Source organism: Delphinapterus leucas, chromosome 7 (assembly GCF_059928025.1).
Source record: "Delphinapterus leucas isolate spDelLeu-1000000601 "Yukka" chromosome 7, BTC_Dleu_Yukka2, whole genome shotgun sequence".
NCBI classification, from domain to species: domain Eukaryota; kingdom Metazoa; phylum Chordata; class Mammalia; order Artiodactyla; family Monodontidae; genus Delphinapterus; species Delphinapterus leucas.
Window position 1 is genome coordinate 81561826 of NC_143135.1, and position 22278 is coordinate 81584103.

At 36.6% G+C, this 22278-nt stretch overlaps 1 protein-coding gene across 1 annotated transcript; it reads right to left on the reverse strand.

Moving 5' to 3' along the window:
- Positions 1-5571: 5571 nt before the first annotated feature.
- CASP1 (caspase 1) lies at positions 5572-17581 on the reverse strand. The gene is made up of 10 exons (XM_022560551.2): positions 17560-17581; positions 16670-16936; positions 14613-14675; positions 11465-11580; positions 10649-10822; positions 9939-10173; positions 9326-9469; positions 6653-6762; positions 6108-6210; positions 5572-5697 (listed from the first exon to the last, which is right to left on the reverse strand). Exons 1-9 carry the CDS (start codon positions 17564-17566, stop codon positions 6112-6114), a joined length of 1215 nt encoding a protein of 404 aa, XP_022416259.2. The 5' UTR covers positions 17567-17581; the 3' UTR covers positions 5572-5697; positions 6108-6111.
- Between the last annotated feature and the right edge of the window lie 4697 nt (positions 17582-22278).

The window sequence follows — 22278 nt, forward strand, 5'->3', positions numbered from 1 at the left end:
CAAGTAAAAGAGTAGTTTTTCCAGTTCTTCCTAAGTCTAACCTTGCTAAGTGAAAACTTCACCCCAAACTCATTATCTGTGCACCACACAGGAACATTGTTTTGCATACAAGTCACCCTAGCATTTATTCATAGGGTGTCATGTACTGTCTGCTGATTGTTTCATGTTTGTTGACTGTCCCATCTTATCAATAAGACTGTAAACTACTATGTACCTAGAGTTGAATCAAATTACTTTGTATATTGAAGAATCCTTGTATCCCTGGGATAAACCTCACTTGATCATGGTGTATGATCCTTTTAATGTGTTGTTAGATTCTGTTTGCTAGTATTTTGTTGAGTACTTTTGCATCTATGTTCATCAGTGATATTGGTCTGTAATTTTCTTTTTAGTGTGATATCTTTTTCTGGTTTTGGTATCAGGGTGATGGTGGCCTTTTAGAATGAGTTTGGGAGTGTTCCTTCCTCTGCAGTTTTTTGGAAGAGTTTGAGAAGGATGGGTGTTAGCTCTTCTCCAAATGTTTGATAGAATTCACCTGTGAATCCATCTGGTCCTGGACTTTTGTTTCTTGGAAGGTTTTTAATTGCAGTTTCAATTTCATTACTTGTAATCAGTCTCTTTATATTTTCTGTTTCTTCCTGGTTCAGTCTCAGAAGGTTGTACCTTTCTAAGAATTTGTCCATTTCTTCCAGGTTGTCCATTTTATTGGCTTATGGTCGCTTGTAGTGGTCTCTTATGAGCCTTTGTATTTCTGCAGTGTCAGTTGTAATTTCTCCTCTTTCATTTCTAATTTTAGTAATTTGAGCCCTCTCCTTTATTTTTTTCCTTGATGAATCTGGCTAAAGGTTTATCAATTTTGTTTATCTTTTCAAAGAACCAGCTTTTAGTTTCATTGATATTTTCTATTGTGTTCTTTGTACCTATTTCATTTATTTCTTCTCTGATCTTTATGATTTCTCTCCTTCTATTAACTTTGGGTTTTGTTTGTTCTTCTTCTTCTAGTTGCTTCAGGTGTAAAGATAGGTTGTTTGTTTGTGATTTTTCTTGTTCTCTGAGGTAAGATTGTATTGCTATAAACTTCCCTGTTAGAAATGCTTTTGCCACATCCAATAGGTTTTGGGTGGGTGTGCTTTCATTTTCATTTGTCTCTAGGTATTTTTTGATTTGATTTCCTCTTTGATCTCTTCAATGATCCTTTGGTTGGTTACTAGCATATGGTTTACCCTCCTTGTGTTTTGTTTCTTAAAGTTTTTTCTTGTACTGGATTCCTAAGTTCCTTGTGTTTTGGTCATAAAAGATGCTTGATATGCTTTTAATTTTCTTAAATATACTGAGGCTCACTTTGCGGCCCAGCATGTGATCAGTCCTGGAGAATGTTCCATGTGCATTTCAGAAGAATGTGTATTCTGTTGCTTTTGGATGGAATGTCCTATAAATATCAGTTAAGCCTATCTGCTCTACTGTGTCATTTAAAGTTTTTGTTTCCTTATTTATTTTCTGTCTGCACGATCTATCCATTGGTGTAAGTCAGCTGTTAGAGACCCCCACTAGTATTGTGTTACTGTAGATTTCCCCTTTTATGGCACTTAGCATTTGCCTTATGTATTGAGGTGCTCCTATGTTGGCTTCATAAATATTTATAATTGTTATATCTTCTACTTGGATTGATCCTTTGATCTTTATGTAGTATCCTTCCTTGTCTCTTATAACAGCCTTTATTTTAAAGCCTAGTTTATCTGATATGAGTATTGCTACTCCAGGTTTATTTTGATTTCCATTTGCATGGAAAATCTTTTTCCATCCCCTCAGTCTGTATGTGTCTCTGGGTCCAAAATGGGATTCTTTTTTTTTTTTTTTTTGCAGTACACGGGCCTCTCACTTTTGTGGCCTCTCCTCCTGTTGTGGAGCACAGGCTCCGGACGTGCAGGGTCAGAGGCCATGGGTCATGGGCCCAGCTGCTCCATGACATGTGGGATCTTCCCAGACTGGGGCATAAACCCATGTCCCCTGAATCAGCAGGCAGACTCTCAACCACTATGCCACCAAGGAAGCCCCAAAGTGGGATTCTTGTACACAGTATATATATGGGTCTTATTTTGGTATCCATTCATCCAGTCTGTGCCTTTTGGTTGGAGCATTTAATCCACTTACATTTAAGGTATTATCGATATGTATGTTCCTATTATCATTTGTTTTTTGCTTTGGGGTTTTTGTTTTTGTAGGTCTTTTTCTTCTTCTTCTCTTGTGTTTCCAGCCTAGAGAAGTTTCTTTGGCATTTGTTTTAAAGCTGGATTGATGGTGCTGAGTTTTCTTAGCGTTTGCTTCTCTGTAAAGCTTTTGATTTCTCTGTCAAATCTGAGTGACAGCCTTGCTGGGTAGAGTATTCTTGGTTGTAGGTTTTTCTCTTTCATCACTTTAAGTATATCCTGCCACTTCCTTCTGGACTGCAGAGTTTCTGCTGAAAAATCAGCTGATAACCTTATGGGGATTCCTTTATATATTATTTTTTATTTTTCCCTTGCTACTTTAAATATTTTTTTCTTTGAATTTTATTTTTGTTATTTTGATTAATGTGTGTCTCAGCATGTTTCTCCTTGGGTTTATGCTGCATGGGACTCTGCACTTCCTGAACTTGGGTGAATATTTCCTTTCCCATATTAGGGAAGTTTTCTACTATAATCTCTTTAAATATTTTCTCAGACTGTTTCTTTTTCTCTTCTTCTTCTGGGACCCCTATAATTTGAATGTTGGTGCATTTAGTGTTGTTGTAGATGTCTCTGAGACTGTCCTTATTTCTTTCCATTCTTTTTTTTCTTTATTCTGTGCCTTGGCAGTTATTTCCATTGTATGTTCCAGCTCACTTATTCATTCTTCTGTCTCAAATCAATCAATGTGATACACCATATTGACAAATTAAAGACGAAAAATCATACAGTCATCTTAATAGATGCAGAAAAAGCTTTTGACAGAATTCAAAACCCATAATAAAAACTCTCCAGAAAGTGGGCATAGAGGGAACCTACCTTAACATAATAAAGGCCATATACAACAAACCCATAGTAAACATCATTCTCAATGGTGAAACACTGGAAGCATTTCCTCTAAGATCAGGAAAAAGACAAGGATGTCCTCTCTCACCATTCTTATTCAAGATAATTTTGGAAGTCCTAGCCATGGCAATCACAGAAGAAAAAGAAATAAAAGGAATCCAAATTGGAAAAGAAGAAGTAAAACTGTCACTGTTTGCAGATGACATGACATTATTCATAGAAAATCCTAAAGATGCCACCAGAAAACTACTAGAGCTAATGAATGAATTTGGAAAAGTTTCAGGTTACAAAATTAATGCACAAAAATATCTTGCATTCCTATACACTAACAATGAAAAATCAGAAAGAGAAGTTAAGGGAAAAAATCTCATGTACCATTGCAACAAAAACAATAAAATACCCAGGAATAAAGCTGACTAAGGAAGTAAAAGACCAGTATGCAAAAAACTATAAGACATTGATGAAAGAAATCAAAGATGACACAAACAGATGGAGAGATATACCATGTTCTTGGATTGGAAGAATCAATACTGTGAAAATGACTACACTACCCCAAACAACCTACAGATTCAATGCAATCCCTATCAAACCACCAATGGCATTTTTCACAGAACTAGAATAAAAAAATTCACAATTTGTATGGAATAACAAAGACCCTGAATAGCCAAAGCAATGTTGAGAAAGAAAAAGAGAGCTGGAGGAATGAGGTTCCCTGTCTTCAGACTGTACTACAAAGCTACAGTAAAAGCAAAGCTACAGCACTGGCAGAGAAACAGAAATACAGATCAGAGTAACAGGATAGAAAGCCCAGAGACAAACACACACACCTATGACCACCTAATCCACAACAAAGTAGGCAAGAATATAAAATAGAGAAAAGACAGTCTCTTCAATAAGTGGTGCCTGGAAAACTGGACAGCTACATGTAAAAGAATGAACTTACAACACTCCCTAACACCATACGCAAAAATAAACTTAAGATGGATTAAAGACCTAAATGTAAGATGGGAAACTATAAAACTCTTAGAGGAAAACATAGGAAGAACACTCTTTGACATAAATCACAGCAAGATCATTTTTGACTCACTTCCTAGAGTAATGAAAATAAAAACACACACAAAAAAAACCAACAAATGGGACCTAGTAAAACTTAAAGCTTTTGAACAGCAAAGAAAACCATAAATGAGACGAAAAAGACAGCCCTCAGAATAGGAGAAAATATTTGTAAACAAAGCAACTGACAAGGGATTAATCTTCAATATACAAACAGCTCATGCAGCTCAATATCAAAAAAAGCACATGAAAAGAGACTTAATAGCACTAATTATTAGAGAAATGCAGATCAAAACTACAATGAGATCTCACCTCACACTGGTCAGAATGGCCATCATCAAAAAATCTACAAACAATAAATGATGCAGAAGGTGTGGAAAAAAGGGAACCCTCTTATACTGTTGATGGGAATGTAAATTGATGCAGCTGCTTTGGAGAATAGTATGGAGGTTCCTTAAAAAACCAAAAAATATAACTACCATATGACCCAGTAGTCCCACTACTGAGCATATACCATGAGAAACCCATAATTAAAAAGACACCAGCTCCCCAATGTTCATTGAAGCACTATTTACAATAGCCAGGACATGGAAGCAACCTAAATGTCCATCGGCAGATGAATGGATAAAGAAGATGTGGTACATATACAAAATGGCATATCACTCAGTCGTAAAAAGGAACAGAATTGGGTCATTTTTAGAGATGTGGATGTACCTAGAGACTGTCATACAGAGTGAAGTAAGTCAGAAAGAGAAAAACAAATATCATACATTAACGCATATATGTGGAATCTAGAAAAGTGGTACAGATGAACGTATTTGCAGGTCAGGAATAAGGATGCAGACATAGAGAACGGACATGTGGACATTGTGAGGGGAGGGGGCATGAGATGAATTTGGAGATTGGGATTGATGTACGTGCACTGCCCTGTGCAAAACAGATAGCTAGTGGAAACCTGCTGTACAGCGCAGGGAGCTCGTACAGTGCAGGGAGCTCCTGCACTGCAGTGACGTAGATGGGTGGGAAGCGGGGAGGTGGGAGGGAGATCCAAGAGGAAGAGAATATATGTATACATATAGCTGATTCACTTCTTTGTACAGCAGAATCTAACACAACATTGTAAACCGACTATACCCAAATTAGAAAAAGAAAAAACTTTGTATTCCTGAAATTCATTAAGGAAGGGTTAGAATTACATAAACTGTAGTCATGACTTTTTCATCCTAAATTCTGGGATTTTGGATAAGTTACTTATCACATTACCTTCTCTGAATCTCTTGTTGAGCTCTAAATTCTTTGAAGCCAGGTACCTACTGTAATTTTTTCTGTATTCATAAAGCAGAAAGTCTAGCAAATGGTTTCTAGAAGGAAAGAATGGTGTTAGCCAGTTCAGTTCTTATGAAGTCTAAAGACTCCAAATCCATTACTTGCTCCAAATTCCATCCCCTGCCTTCTAAGAGTGGTGAAAAAAAAAAAAAAAAAAAAAAGACAGCCTTTCATTTTTATTTCAGATTTATTGGAATGTTTAAAGAAATGTCTCTTTTCTGCTGACAGGATTCCAAAACATGTATACAGTGGCAGAACTCCTGGCTTCCTAAAGAAAAGGAAGAGGAAATAAAAGAAAAAAATGAATTCTACTAAAAGAAATTCAAGTTATAAAATCACTCCACCAAGGGGTCACACAGACTCATAAGAGGGAAGAGCCCATGTTATGTCTAAATATTGCCCTGCTGAAGTAAAGGGGAGGAACATCTAAAACTGAGCTTTCATCATCTCTGGCCACCTCTCAATCTATATCAGCTAACCTTGAGAAAGGGCCATCTATCTCTGAAGAACTCTGAGAGGAGTGCAGTGTGCTCTGAACTAAACAACAGAAAGGCATCCTTTCATTATCCACTGTTTATTATATTAGACCTTGAGATCTTGACCAGGATGTAGTTCAGCACTCTTCCCCCAACCTCGCCCCACCCATACTACACACGCACATCTGTCCCTACAACTTACTTTTTTAATATCCTGGAAAGAGGTAGAAACATCTTGTCAAAGTCACTCTTTCAGCAGTGGGCATCTGTGCCCTACCATCTGGCAGCTCAAATGAAAATCGAACCTAAAAGTAAAAGAAGGTCTGTAGATTTTTTTTTTCCTGAGTAGAAGGATTTTCACTTATGCTGGAAAAATTGCAAAAAGTATAGCAAAATAAGTGATAAAAACAAAAAGTTTGTGCCTCTGTACAGATCAGCAATACACATCTAAGATGGAATGACCATGCTTTTAAAAGCTACTGAATCTAATAGATATGAATGCAAGCAAATTAAAGTCCACTCATTTGTCTATTCAGAAAAGAGAGGAGTTCAAATAATTGATTATCTTCTAGGGGGTTTCTAGGTCACAAAACTTGGAACTGGCTTCCAGGTTGGCTGACTCACCAAAGACCCTCAAAACTCATTTGAAATGGAGAGCAGTTTTTAGTAGAAAAACATGTCCAGAGCTGCTCTGTAGAGAGTTAGAACAAACAGGTAAGTAGAGTGTAAGAAGTATCTAGCACCTACCTTCCGGAAAATTTCTTCCAGGTCACAAAACCAAGCATATTCTTGCAAATGTTCAATGAGTTTAATAATAAAAAGAGAACCCAATACAGGATGTCGCCAAGAAACATTATCTGTGAAGAAAGCACATTCCAAATTTCATGCAAGGTCTTGCCTGACCACAAAAATGGAGTTCTAGGATTTCTATTCCAGCTGAGGCAGGATGTTGAGTTTATGTTGTTTCCTACAGACTGTATGCCATTTTAAAGTGAATATATTCATCATTTAGTGTGTATATGTTCACTGATACTTGACAATAGTTAAAGTCATGTGAAGTATGCTATATAAGGTATAGATGTTAGGACAGCACAGTCTCTGAGTTCAAGGAAACACAAGTCTAGTAGACAAGGAGAGAAAGGCAGAATGGGGTGGAAGGGAGTGACTGGGCCTTGAGAAAGAAATGCCTGAGTGTGGATCCCAGGAGTACTACTTAGTGACTTGATAGTTAATTATATGTTCTGAAATGCAATGGCTTTGACTGCAATGGGTAGGGTAATAACTTCTGCCACAAAGATATATTTTCATATTAGATGTAATGTATCACAAGGATCTGGGGGAATATAGGATATATAATACCCAGTCTATACAAGGTAATCATATTAATAATATTTCAGTTTATCTACTTTATAATTTAATTAAAATCAAATAATACTGTCTAAGGTATTTAGACAAAGAAAATATTAACTAAATATGAAAATCGTACCAACAGAAAAAATTTAAGAAGGAAAGATCATATTCTAGTGGAGGACAAAACAGTCTTATGGAAAAGACATTGAAAAAGAATAATTATACAAAATAGTAGGGACATAGAAGTTATAAGCCATTTTAAAGTTATGCAAAGGAATATATAAGAAAAGTATCAATAGCTGTGCATTTAACATGGTTACATGCTTTAAAAACCTTTTTGCCAATAAACATGGTAATAAAAGGTAAAATAGTAATGGATTAATATCCTATCTAAAACTACAACTGTCTTACGAAGCTGGTTCCAGTTAAAGGAAGTAGGTGGGAGAGAGTTGCAGGCTGGTATCTCTGTAAGTTCTTTGTGAAATTAGGTAAGGGAAGGTCCCTTTTCTTCAGAAGAGCACTACATACAATGTAATTGGGATTAATACCAGAGAATGTGAAGCTAGGTTTACTTTTGGAAACTGAAGACAACTGAACTGGAGTTTCTATGAATCATCTGGAAAGGAGGGTAAGGAAAGTGAATGAAAAGGAGACAGAAATCACCAAGATGGATGACAAGAAGACAGGGGGCTACAAAGTCTATAATTGCCAGAGGTAACTCTCTTGTGGAAGGCTGGGATCAAAGGATTAAAAAAAAATAGTTATCTCTAATATTAAGTCTGCTAAATATACACAAACTGTAAATGTGTGGAGGTTTTGCTTAGTGTCATTGTTTTCAATTGTTGAAAAAAATTGATTTCTACATCAAGATATAGTCAACACAAAAAGTGAGAGAGTGCCATGGACATATATACACTGCCAAATGTAGAATAGATAGCTAGTGGGAAGCAGCCACATGGTACAGGGAGATAAGCTCGGTGCTTTGTGTCCACCTAGAGGTGTGGGATAGGGAAGGTGGGAGGGAGACGCAAGAGGGAGGAGATATGGGGATATATGTACATGTACAGCTGATTCACTTTGTTATAAAGCAGAAACTAACACACCATTGTAAAGCAATTATACTCCAATAAAGATTTTTTTTAAAAAGTTATGATCAACAGAATGCAAAAAGCAGGCTATCTCCGGAGAGATGGCACCTTATTATAGAAAATAATCTGGAAATGAAACTATTTGATCAGAGGCAAGTCTTTAAGGTTGGAAGTAATCAAGAGCATGTCAATGTCCAAGAAATTCCAAAGCATAGTGGATGACTTTTATTTAAACCTTTATATGGAAAGTAACTCAAGGTAAAACCTTGAATTAAGTTACAACATAGAAACACCTTTAATAGTTGCCATCATTTAATGTGCACTTTGTCATGCTCAATATTTCATATTTATTATCTCATTTAATCCTTACAACAATGATATTTGTATTCCCATATATTAGTGAGGAATTCAAAGAAAGCCCAGAGAAGCTACATACAGAGTACTAAATGACAGAGTCAAAATATAATTGGCAGTACTCTTAATCTAAAACCTAGACTTAGAATCATTCAGGTTGTTTCTGTTTCATAAACTCCATATTTCTGGTTGAAACAACTTTAACTTAGGGGCCCAATATGATTTGTCTGCTTTTCTCCTTCTCCCTACCCTTTTTATAAATACCACAGTTTTATAATACTTGTCTAGGCAAATTGAACTGTTGAGTGATCCCAAAATGTAGACCTTTTGGTATGTGGAGTCAGATTCTAATTTACTTCAGTGTAGATATGTTTCTATTTATTTCTCACAGTCCAGGAAAATATTTTGCACCATGGGAGTTTACTAGTTACTAATTTAGTAAAAATATATGTATATTTATTTGGTCTCCATGGATAAGGGGAATTGAAGGTGTAACTGAAAGGAAGCCTTGAGTTAGTCTTTAAGAGTCTCATGAAAAGTTCAACACAGGTATTCACACTCTAATGGATGGTTGTGAGTTTCTGCATTGGTAATGCCCACAAACGTGTCTTACACAGATACCCATTACCTGGTGTTGAAGAGCAGAAAGCAATAAAATCCTTCTCTACGTGGGCTTTCTTAATGGCATCATCCTCAAAATCTTCTGGAGCCAATAAGGAACAGTTTCCAGAAGCTTCTACTGAATCTTTTAGCCATACCACCCCTTGATTCTCTGGAAAGACAAGATTTGGTCCCTTGTTACTATCAATAGTCAAGAGAACTTTCTCCCCTAAACATCTGTTCAACCATATTTACTAATTTATTTGTCATTAGATTTAATTCACATGCAGATACACACATAACTTTCAAAAACTATCTTTTCAACAACGCTTATCTTAAGAGGCTCATCTTATCTCTCCTAACCCTCAAATGAATATATCCCATCCAAGTATACCAACCAAGTATCAAAGTCTTAAGATTAAAAGTGGTATCTCAGTTGAAAATGGGACAAATATCTTCCAACCAGTCATACAATTCATAGAAGCTACAATCTTGTTTGTAATGTCAAAGAACATCTACCGTCACCAAAAAAGATTGTAGCCTTTTTTGAGTAGACTCAAAGGAACTGAAAAATACTGGATACATACAGATGATGAGATCAAAACTTCAGCGTCTGTGTTCTAACAGACATCAGCACTCACCACCACGGCAGGCCTGGATAACGATCACCTTGGGTTTGTCTTTCAAACTTGGACAATTCCAGGTGTTCAAAATTTGAAAGATGGTGTTGACTTTTAATACATCTTGGACTTCTTCAGAGTATTTCTTCCCACAAACGCCAGTCCGGATTCCATGAGACATGAGCACCAGAAAAGTACTATCAGAGGTCTGGTGCTCTGGGCGAGCAGCAAATGCCTTCAGCTCTATAGTCATATCCTGAAAGAGACATACCACTGGTTTTGAACTATGTGATTGGTTATCATGGCACCTTGGAATCCAATAAAGAGACATTAAGGAATTGCTGAATGATATGAAAATCAATGAAATACAAAAGGAAAATTTAAGTTTCAATTCACAGACAGGTGAAGAAAGTGTTATGGGATGCCATTCAGGGATTTCTAGTAGAATGTAAGGGACTATTTATTTATTTATTTATTTATTTGGCTGTGGACATTATTGAATTAATAGAACACTTCCCAGTTAAAATTTTTACCAGACCCTTGCTAAAAGACTCTAGGTTAAAAAAAAAAAAAAAAAAGACTCTAGGTTAGAAGCATGAAGTACCCTACAAGAACAAATTTAGATTTTAGACTGTCAAGAGATTAAGTTTCTGGTTCTACAACCAATCTTTCTAACATATTTAGGCATATAAAGGGCATGACCATTGTCTCTACATTATGACAGACATTACCGAAGCGGTGAGATTTTCTTTCACATCCACACTGTACCCCAGACCTTCTAGTAGCATCTTCATGTTTCTGATATCAACATCAGCTCCATCTCTCCTGGGAAGATTTTCAAACTCTGTGTTGCAGATAATGAGGGCAATACGTGTGCGGATTGACCTTTCCATTATTGGGTAAATCTGTAAGAAATGCAGGTTGGATGCACAGTCTTGTTCTCTCTAATTAAATATTCATCTTGTAGGTATAAGACAGCTTCTCCTCCCTTAGTCTTACCTAGAAACCTAATCTTTTGTAACATAGATAAAAACAGGGAGGGAGAATGAGTCCTACCATAGGAGTGGAATGAAATTTGCAAATGCCCAGATGGCAGCTGAGCACTTGATTGAATTACTTTTGAGAGGTAGGGCTGTGTGAGATGAACTGGCTTGGAGTCATAATGACTCAATTTTAAAATTTATTCCTTGACTTACTGGTTTAGCCAAAATAGTTAACAATCCATGTCTCAGTTTCCTGATCTCTAAAATGGGTTATTTTGAGGGTTCAAGGTGTTATTAATTGCAACTTCCTTAGAACAGTGTCTGATTCATGTTAAGCATTAAATAGATACTATTGTTGTTATCATTATAATTATTCACTCAGGGGGTTGGACCAAACTTGGAAATCTCTACATAAACCTGGGAAATAGGAATCCTTTATGTAAGGGAAGAGCAGGATGGTTTTCCAGAACCTCTCAAGGAAATTAGCTCTAAGGCAGAACACTGCAGTTTTGAATGGTCTCCAGTGTATATTTCACCCGGATCCTTATGTTCTGAGCACAGCACCTCTGCTGACTTTTCTTTCCATATCCTTTGGGCTGTTTCTAGGGGGCAAAGCTTGAGGTTCCCTCCTGGCCCTGAAGATGCAAGCTTAACTGGGTTGTCCTGCATTGCCTGAGGAGCTGCAAGAGACAAGAAACATTATGAATAATGGTATTCCTGAGTGTCCCATTTGGTGCTCCTCCTAGAATCATCTGTGTGTGAAGCCACGAGGAGGAAATTAATCTTTAGGAAGACAATCCTGGGCTAGTCCTTAGCATCATTAAATGCATCTCTGCTAAAGGAATATATTCCAAGCCAGAGATTTCCAGTGGTGTGATACAGTTATCACAACCCTTCATCTCTTAGAATCAGCATTTCACAAATCTTTTTCATTAAAATAATCGAAAGGGAGTTTTTTAAGGCCATGCATGATAAAATTCTCAGAAAACAATATGTTAGATAAAATAGTTAAGATATAAATGTATTTCAAATAATTGAAAGTTAGGATAATAGAGGTAGACCTTAATGAATCTATTTCAATGATTCTTTTTAAAAATATGTTTATGTATCTATTTATTTAGTTATTTATTTGCTTAACAGGCATGATAGTAGGCATTAGAGATGTGAAGGAAAGAAAGAAAGAAAGAAAGAAAGAAAGAGAGAAAAAAAGTAAGAAAGAAAGAAAGTGAGCCTTTGTCCTAACCTTTAAGATCTCTCTACTGTGTGTACATATAGTGAGAAGGAGAAGTTATTGAATACATGAACTAGAATTAATATGAAATAGAATGATAAATATGAAATAGAATGATAAATACGAAAATCAAGGTGTACTCTTAGAGAGATTTAAAGCACTAAGCATTGATTGCACAAATATATGAGAAGAGTTTCCACAGCAGTTCATGTGAAAAAAGCCTTGGGGGTTTCTTTGATCACAAGTTCAACATCATCCAATAATGTGATGTATTTTCTAAAGAAATTAACATAATCTTTGTTTCAAAATAGAAATAAGTTTTCTTGATATTTGGAAGATTCTTTAGAAACTAAACTATTCAAGCAAGAAACATATTCAATTTTGAAGGGGAATTTGAAGAAAATGTTGTATATTCAGGTAAACCAAGGTAGCATGAAGTGTGTTGACTGTGGAGAAAGTAAGAGATAATTAGAATGGATATATCTGAGAAAACTATAGAAATCAGTATTATGTGGAAGAAATGTATTCCTTCATAAAGGAGTCTGAAGAACAATAGAAAACGTTAAAGATAAATATTTGGATTTTATTAGAACTAATTTTTCTTATGGCATTTGGTTATATAGTGAGTGTCCCATCCCATGAAATAGCTAAGAAAATATGCACCCTTAATTGATTCACTAGAGTAATTTCTAAACTTGGTGAAATATTTGCTTCGGTGGCCTCTAAATTTCTTCCAAATTAAGGGTATTTTTATTTTAAGAGAAAAGGGTCACTTTGTGATGAAATCTGTCCACAACTGTGGATTAAATACTGTTCCAGGACAAGTAAAGCACTGGTTATTTGGTAAGCAAGAGGCTAGATTCAGACAAATATAAGGTTTGCTAATAAGAAATCTAATGCATATTGACCTTGATTCAATAAAGCTGAGACCACCATTTTCAGGGTAGAGAATGAAATATTTTTAAGAACTTCTTTGTGATTTGGGACCTAGGTATTTCTTGTGCTACCTTTGATATTGTGTAGAATGAAAAGATTTTCATTTAAGTTTTGTGGCAGAGACTGGCTAGCTGTTCAACAAGACACTTTATTCTTTTTTTCCTGGACACATAGCTGATCTATATTGCCAACCAATCCAGTGACTTGATGTGACCATATAACTAAGTTCTAGACAATGGGATGCAAGCTGAAATACTGTGTGATTCATCCAGGTCAAGCCTAGCAAAATCTATCACAAATGATCCCACATACTCTTTCCAATGTCATTAACTTGACTGTTATTACCACAGTTATTCTGACATCATATGTTGCAGATATCAGATGATGGAAGAGGCCTAGGTATCTGAATTAGCACTTGGAGGAAAGCTGCCTTCTGATGAAAAATGCCCATTTTAGAATTTTTGTGATTTGGGAAAAGCTTTTCTATCATATCTGAGCCATTATAAATATATGTCTGTGTTATAACGCTCCATATCATCTTAACTGATACAGATATGTGTAGTGTCATTTCCATCCCTAAATTTATGGTTGGCTTTAATTTGATGGTGGAGCTTCTTAAATGCCTATTCATTCACTATTCATATATTCATGTAAGTTCAATAAAAGCAAGACCCTTTCTTGTTTCGTTCATCACTCTCTAAAAAGTTTATAGAATAGGGTCTGTAACACAGTTGGCATGTGCTAAATATTTTCTAATGGCATAGCAAATAGTAGTGACTCTGGCCACATTATCCAGTGAAATAGTCTTAACAAATATATGTTCATACACATTACAGGTCAACTTCTATTAGATGTTATCTATAAATAAATCAGATATGTTCAATTTCCTCATTAAGCTTAAAGTTCTGTGAGGGAAAAGGATGTATTTACTAAAAAAAAATTATAAGAAAAATATATTGAGAGTTATGACTGGAGAATTATGGAACACTGTAACAATGGGGGCTCTGAAATCTAATTGTAGAAGTAGAAATGCAGAGACAGATCTGAATTTGAGAGAGAAATCAATAAAATCTGGCTGCTGCTTGAATGTTGGAAGTGAGGAAGAAGAAAGAGTCTACGATAATTTCAGGTTTCTGGTTTGAATAACTGGGTGATGGTGGCACCATTAATCAAGATAGAGGAAAGTGGAAGGGAAGCAAGGTGGGGGAAGGATGGAAAGCTATCTCTGGGCTCATGTAGAGTAAAAGTGTCTGCAGGAGATATGAGTGTACATGTTCAGTAGACACTTAGTGAAGTGTGGCACTCAAGTGGTTAGTCAGGATTTGAGATACAGATTCAGAATTTGTTGGTATAAACATTGTAGTGAAGCTGTAAAGCTTCACTGCTCCTGCTAAAGCAGAATAGATTAAGAAGAGAAAATGGTATAGAATAAATCTGTGAGAATTACTCATAGCCTCCCTAACCCTGGATTCATTCCATTAATCTGTAGTTAATGTCAGGGAAGGTGGGGTTCAAAGAATGTCATTGCTTTGAAAATACCATTACCTGGGAAAGGAGGAACCACCACTTGGGATTCTTGTGTATTAAGATAATTTCCAGATTGTGAACCTGAGGAAAGATGAAGGACATTAAAATAGTCACAGTCTCTGAAGATTCTTACCCCAATGTGTTAGACACACAGCCTCTGTAATCTGCATTTGCCTTACTCACTCAAATCTATTAATATCTTCTCTGGGGTCACTATGCATTGTGATTGTCAATTTCAAGGACAAGGATTGAGATTAAATTTATTTAAGGTTTTATAAGGATCTCACTGTAGCAACACCCACCTGAGAAACTTATTCCAGAAATTTAAGAATTGGCATGAGCCAACAAATTAAAAATACTCCAAGTTTTTCTCTCATAGTACCTATTGAAGACAAGATTTCTATAGGCAAAATATGGTTCATGTCTCTGTTGTGAATGGAGGAGAGCCATAGGATATCCCACAAAACTTCAAGTCCAAGGAAGCAGGCTGCAGTTTGTCCCATCTTTCCCATGTAGACTGCTGGACTAAATTAACCATCAATAAATTCAAGAACATTTTCTGGAGGAGGCCTTGCTATTGTAGTATTGTGTCTGCTAAGAAGTTATTTTATATCTCTCCCTTTACAGTACATTTAAATATTACATCCAATTATCATATACTAGCACCCTGAAACAACTGGCAAATAGATGAGGAGGAAACAAGTCATGACAACCCTGACAGAGGAGGCATCATCTGACAACTAGGGAGGCAGACTCCAGAAATTAGAATTATCACGAGTTGTATAAGTGCTTCTATGGTTCAAGGACTATGAAGTGAAAGAAATATGACAAGGAAGAAGACACTTTGGCTATTATACAAATATTCTAGAACCTTACTGTTATTGATTGATTGTCTTTAATTCTTGAGGCAGGGGTTAAAGTAAAATATGTATCAAAAAAAAAACACACACACACTAAGAAATTCGACACAGAAAACATTTGCTATGTCACTCAGAAGGGCACAGGCTTCTCTCAATCCTTAGGAAAAAAATGGCTTCTTGCTTTCAAATAACATCTTCTTCCCCTGAATGACTTCCAGAAGCAGAAAAGAAACCAGTAACTGTAAGTCCATCAGAGCTCCTGTTTTTTTTTTTTTTTTTTTTATGGAGGAACTAGGGAACCACAGAAGTGGCAGCTCAGATGGCTGAACCTGTATTGGGCCCTCAGGAGACTAGAGTAGGGGAGCTGGGCCTCCCAGAATGGTCCCCAGCAGAGTACCATGCTAGTGCACAATCTTATTCAAAAGAAAATGCAAGGGGGCAGCTAAAAGAGTCTGCTTAAAATCCTTACTTTTCTGTAAAAGTTGAATTTATTCTGAGAGTTCCACTATCCCTGAAATATATTTTATTCCACCTGGAGAGCAAAATTTTGGAGAGAAGTTGGACAAAGTATTTGATTACAGACCTTAAACCTTTGTGTCTGATGGCTACATAAGTTCCTAGGGACCTCTAGGCTTTAACTAACTATTTTAACTAACTAACTAGATAAATCAATAGTGCCTTGCTAGGAGGACTAGAGGATATAGCATGAAGCTTTTCAAGACTGTTTTCATGACCTTCAACAAATGAGCTACGACATACTCAGGATAGGAAATAAGCTTTAATCAAAAGTAGGCCACTAAGGGCTTCCCTGGTGGCGCAGTGGTTGAGAGTCCGCCTGCCAATGCAGGGGACACGGGTTCGTGCCCCGGTCTGGGAAGATCCCACATTCCACGGAGCGGCTGGGCCCATAAGCCATGGCCTCTGAGCCTGCGCGTCTGGAGCCTGTGCTCACCATGGGAGAGGCCACAACAGTGAGAGGCCCGCGTACGGCAAAAAAAAAAAAAAAAAAAAGAGAAGGCCTGTAAGACCAAAAGAACAGGAACAAAGAAGAAAAGAGACAGGGGGGATGCAGAATGACCACTGATATAGAAATGGGGCCCTGAAGCCAGAGGTAGGGAAGTTGTTTGCAAACTAACATGACCAATGAAGAAATCAGATGTTAGGCATAAAGAAACATGGCCTACATGAACTTCAGTCTGAGTCATTGACCCTTACCTGAGGAGAGCCCCAGTGTTCCTGCAAGGAGGGAGTCATCTTCACGAATATGACTGATGCAAATTTGGCATGCCTGGGGCCCTTTCCGAATAACAGAGTCTATCAAAGCTCGGGCCTTATCCATAACTGTAGCATTTTCATCTCTTACTTTCTCCATCTCCCCCTGGTTCAGCACTCTTTTCTCTAATAGTTCATCCAGCAAGCCATTTATTGTACCCATGCCCACTGAATGGACAAACAGCTTTCTCTTCTCCTTCAGGACCTTGTCTGTTGGAAACACAAGGATGCCTCAAGTCACAGAAACAGCCTCATTTTCCTTTCATCTCAGCAACGGAGAATAGCCTCCTTTAGATTTAATCAATAAAATGTCCCTCCCCACACAGTGTGGTAATCCTGAGGACACCCACATCTCTTATTCTTCCCTCAGTATTACCCATATATGCTCACTGAGTGGCCTGAAGACTCAGATTTACTACCTCCAACTTAGTACCTGAAAACTAGGGGTCATCATAACGTGCCTCATGTTTATTCAACTGTGCATAATAAAATAATGAAATAGTGATTGCCCATTTCCTTTGGGGAAAACAACTGCTGGTACCATTCTATGCCAATTCTGCATCCTCTGTCAGACTATGACATTTAAGAATTCAGTTAAGATTGCAAAATGACAGCAGGATACCAGCCAGTAAAGCCCGGTTCCTTTCTGGACCTTGTCTTCTCTTTTTAAAGACTGTGGGGTTTCTGGGCCCCTTCTCTCCTTCCCTTTGCCCCCACCCCTCCCTCTCTTTGCACTCCCTCTGTTCTGCTCACCTAAACATTCACAGAACTTAATTATGGTTTCTGCAAAAACCAGCCCCTTCCAAAACTATTCTTTCAAGAAAGAAACTCACCGGCCATAGCTTTTCTCTCTTAGCCTTGGTGTGTTGTATGAAACTGAAAGCATGTTCCACCTTCCTTTTCAGCAGGGCGTGTACACATTGCAAAATACCCATGACACATGCATATATATGCATTTTTTGTTGTTGTTCCAAAGAAATTATCAGATTACTGAAACTTAGGCCACATCAGGGAGTGTATCCTTCACCAGAACTTGACTCACGTCAGGGTAAGAAGGGAAAGGGGCTTACAGAATAAGAAAAGAGTGAGAAAGTATATATACAATTAAACTCACATAATAATGAAGTGTGATCTGCAAGAGCAACTCATTCTTTGGTATCTTCATTTTTTCAGGCTGCTCTAACAAAATACCACAGACTGTATGACTTATAAACAAGAGAAATGTATTCCTCACAGTTCCAGAGGCTCAGAGACTAAGATCAGGGTGCCAGCATTGTTGAGTTGTGGTGAAGTTCCTTTTATGAGTTGCAGACTGCCAACCTCTCACCATTGTCTTCACATGGCAGAAAGAACAAGGTATCTCTCTGGGAATCTCTGTTATAAGGGTTCTGCCCTCATGATCAATTCAACACCCAAAGGTCCCACCTCCTAATACCATCACCTTGGGCATTAGGTTTTGAACATGTGAATTTGGCACAGACATTCAATCTACAGTACTGGGAGAAGATGAACCACTGTGATCCATGATCCCACCTCATGACTCTGGGCTGTGTCCTAGGAGCTGTGTGTCCCTGTGAAGCTTTTAGGAAGGGAACTCCCTAAAAGTTCTACTGAAAGAACTTCCTACATTTTCTATTTTTAGGAAAGAAACATTTCTCACCAGAATCAAATCTAACACTCTTCTATTTCAAGTGGCTCTGTTTTGAGGGTCAATGCAGAGATAAAAGCACAGGCTCCAGACTCAGAATGTTGGACTTAGCATTTTAACTATATGCTCTTGGGCAAGGTATAGAACTTTTCTATGCTTTGCTTCCTCTATCTGTAAAATGCTTTCATTAATAGTACATACATACACAGTTTTGAGCATTAAGTAGGTGAAAATGTGGAAATTGCATAGAACATTTCCTGACACATGATAAACAAACAATAAGTGGTGTTATTATTTATAATATAAATATTTTACACTAGAAAAATAGCCAAGGTTAATTATCTGCAGATTTTCCTTTTATCTTTTGTGCAACACATTTATTCATTCATTTAGCAAATATATATGGATGACCTACTCCATACCAGACACTGCTATAGGTGCCAGGGTTTAGCCAAAACAAACAATGGTCCCCTACCCACCATGGCCTCACATTCAAAATGAAAAGACAAACATGAAACCTAATATGCGTAACTAGGATATTCAGAATATTAGATGTGGTAAGTGCTACGGAGGAGAAATTAATTAGAGTAGCAGGTTATGAATGTTGGAAGACTCATTAATACTAAAAATAGAGGAGTCCGGAAAGGCACAAGAAGTCATTGCTTTTTGTAAACACATGTACAATTAATTATCCCAGAAATAAACCCAATGTGGCCAATTTATTTTACATATGTTTGATATATTTGATGAAAAATGGGCTAGTAAAAAAAATGCATATATTAGGCCTTCATGCTTATCAATTTACTTACTGAAAATACTTTTGGAGAATGTAAATTGGTACAACCACTATGGAGAACAGTATGGGGGTTCCTTAAAACACTAAAAATAGAACTACCATATGATCCAGCAATCCCACTACTGGACATATATCCGGAAAAAAACATAATTTGAAAAGATACATGCACCTCAAAATTCACTGCAGCACTATTTACAACAGCCAAGGCATGGATGCAACCTAAATGTCCATCAACAGAGGAATGGATAAAGAAGAGATGGTACATACATACAATGGAATATTACTCATCCATACAAAATAATGAAATAATGCCATTTGCAGCAACATGGATGGACCTAGAGATTATCATACTAAGTGAAGTAAGTCACACAGAGAAAGACAAATATCATATGATATCACTTATATGTGGAATATTAAAAACGATAAAATGAACTTATTTCCAAAACACAAGCTGACTCACAGACTTTGAAAACAAACTTATGGTTACCAAAAGGAAAACGTGAGAGGGAGGGATAAATTAGGAGTTTGGAATTAACATATACATACTACTATATATAAAATAGATAATCAGCAAGGACTTAATGTCCATGGGAAACTCTACTCAGTATTCTGTAATAACCTATATGTAAAAAGAAGCTGAAAAAGAATGGGTATGTGTATATGTATAACTGAATCACTTTGCTGTACACCTGAATCTAACAGAACATTGTAAATCAACTATACTCCAATATAAAATAAAAATTAAATTAAAAACAATTTAAAAATAAAACACTTTGGGCATTATTACCTTATTATCTTAAGACAATAAGGATCCAGAGTTACTAAAATGTTCTGTGTGTGTGTGTGTCTGTGTGTGTACATTCATACATGCTTGAAATATCTAAATTAAATATTGATAGCTCTATGACTATTGTTTTAAAACTCTGTACAATTACAAACAAACTTGCTTTTGCTTGTGGGCACCAGTTTTGCTCCCTGCACTCTAGGCTAAGTGTTAAATTTATTTTAATTAGAAAATTCACTGTGTAGATTTTAGTAGTATGCCAGTGTATGCATATAATACAGTTTGTTTACTCCAGCACCTATAATGGGCATTTGGAATATCTTCCATGACTCTACTTAAATATTTGAAGATATAGAATACTGTCACAGTACCTGTTTACTTCCTTTTCTGCTAATCCTAATATTTGTGCCAGTTATGGATCAGTTTTGAGTGACTTATTATTCAGCTAATGGTGAGTTTTACTTTCTTGATTCTTTGCATACTTGATATTTTAAAATTAGATGTCACGTATTTTGAATTATATATTTTCAAGTGCTGAATATATATATATATATATATATATATATATATATTTGTAGTACGTGGGCCTCTCACTGTTGTGGCCTCTCCCGTTGCAGAGCACAGGCTCTGGATGTGCAAGCTCAGTGGCCATGGCTCACGGGTCTAGCTGCTCCACAGCATGTGTGATCTTCCTGGACCAGGGCACAAACCCATGTCCCATGCATCGGCAGGCGGGCTCTCAACCACTGCGCCACCAGGGAAGCTGCTGAATATTTTTGTATGTATTCTTGTGCTTTGTTCTCAGATTCATTAAGTTACTTGATAACAGTTTGATCTTTTTGGGTATTGCTTTTAAGATCTGTTAGGAAGGACAGAATTATTTATTTCAGTGCTTTTTATACTCTACAATTTAGAAAAGACAATTATGAATAGTCTGCAGGCAAATTATGAGATTTTCTAGTCTGGCTGGTGGCAATAGGCACTATTCCTGGCTCTGTTTATGCACCATAGTATTGTTCCCTCTAATTCCTTAGGATAGTTTTGTCTTGACTCGAGTAGTTTCCTCACACACATGCTGTACATTTCTAAAAACTCAATGAGGACCCTCTGAAGACCTCCAGAGTTCTCTATGATAGTTTATTCTCTTTGATAGTTTATTCTGTGAAATCCAGCTACATTTTTTTCTCCCTGAATTCTCAGTTCTGTCTCCTAAGGGATTAAAACAGCTTCTGCCTTGCTCCTGCCTCCCTGTGCTTTCACCTGGAAACTTCCTCGAGATAGTAAGTTGAGGTAATTGTAGGACTCGTCCTTGTTTATTTCACATTTCTCAGAGATCAGTATCCTTCATTACCTGATGTTCATTTCACTGAAAACTGTTGCTCATATTATATTTTGTTTATTTTTTTTGTTTGTTTTAGATAGGAGTATAAATCTAGTCTCTATTAGGCCATCTTAGCTGGAAGCAGAAGTCTCTTACTCCTAGATTTTAGCAATAATTTTTACCTCAGGGTTTATGCACTGGAGACCTTAACCCTGAAGAATTTTTTCTTCAATCCCCATTGAAACCTGATTCTCTCAGTCTTCTGAGATTCTCATCCCAAATTCTTGTCCCTTAAGGCTTTACCTCAGATTCTTTTTCACTCATTTCCCACTCCCTGCCATCTCTCTTCCATTGGCCAGTAAATAAATATTATGCCAGTCAAAAACACACAAAAATTGCCCCATGCTACCAAACTTACAATTTACAGATGACCGCATCTGACATAGAACTTTTCCCGTATTCTTTCTCAAAGAACCCCATTATTCTTTTCCCTAGAAGTTGGAAATTACATATTTTTTTAACAATGCGATATTTACTAGTTGTACCTCCTATTAGAATATTAGCAGGAACGCATCTGTCTTTTTTACTGCTTTAGCTGCATCAGATAGCTCTAGTTCTTATCTATAAAGGAAATAAATATATATCAAAAATAAATTTTTATACAAAAGGTGTCCCATAATCAAATATTTAAGTAAATACTGTTTCATACCACATGTTATCTTAATAAATTATATTTTTCTCTACAATATTCTTTATCTCTTTCTTATAAGATTTTTAATATTTTGAATAGAGAAGTTCAACATGTATCAACTTTCTTCATCTACCAGAGCTTAGTAATTTAGAATAATTAAAAAAGCAAGGTGTGTCACAGTGAGAATAATACTCTGTCATTGGTATAAAATATGAGGATGAGTTGTTATACACGTTTGTTTTGGATTGTATGAATAAATACACAGCATGTCAGATAATATGGTACTTACCATCACAAATATTTCTGTCAGAT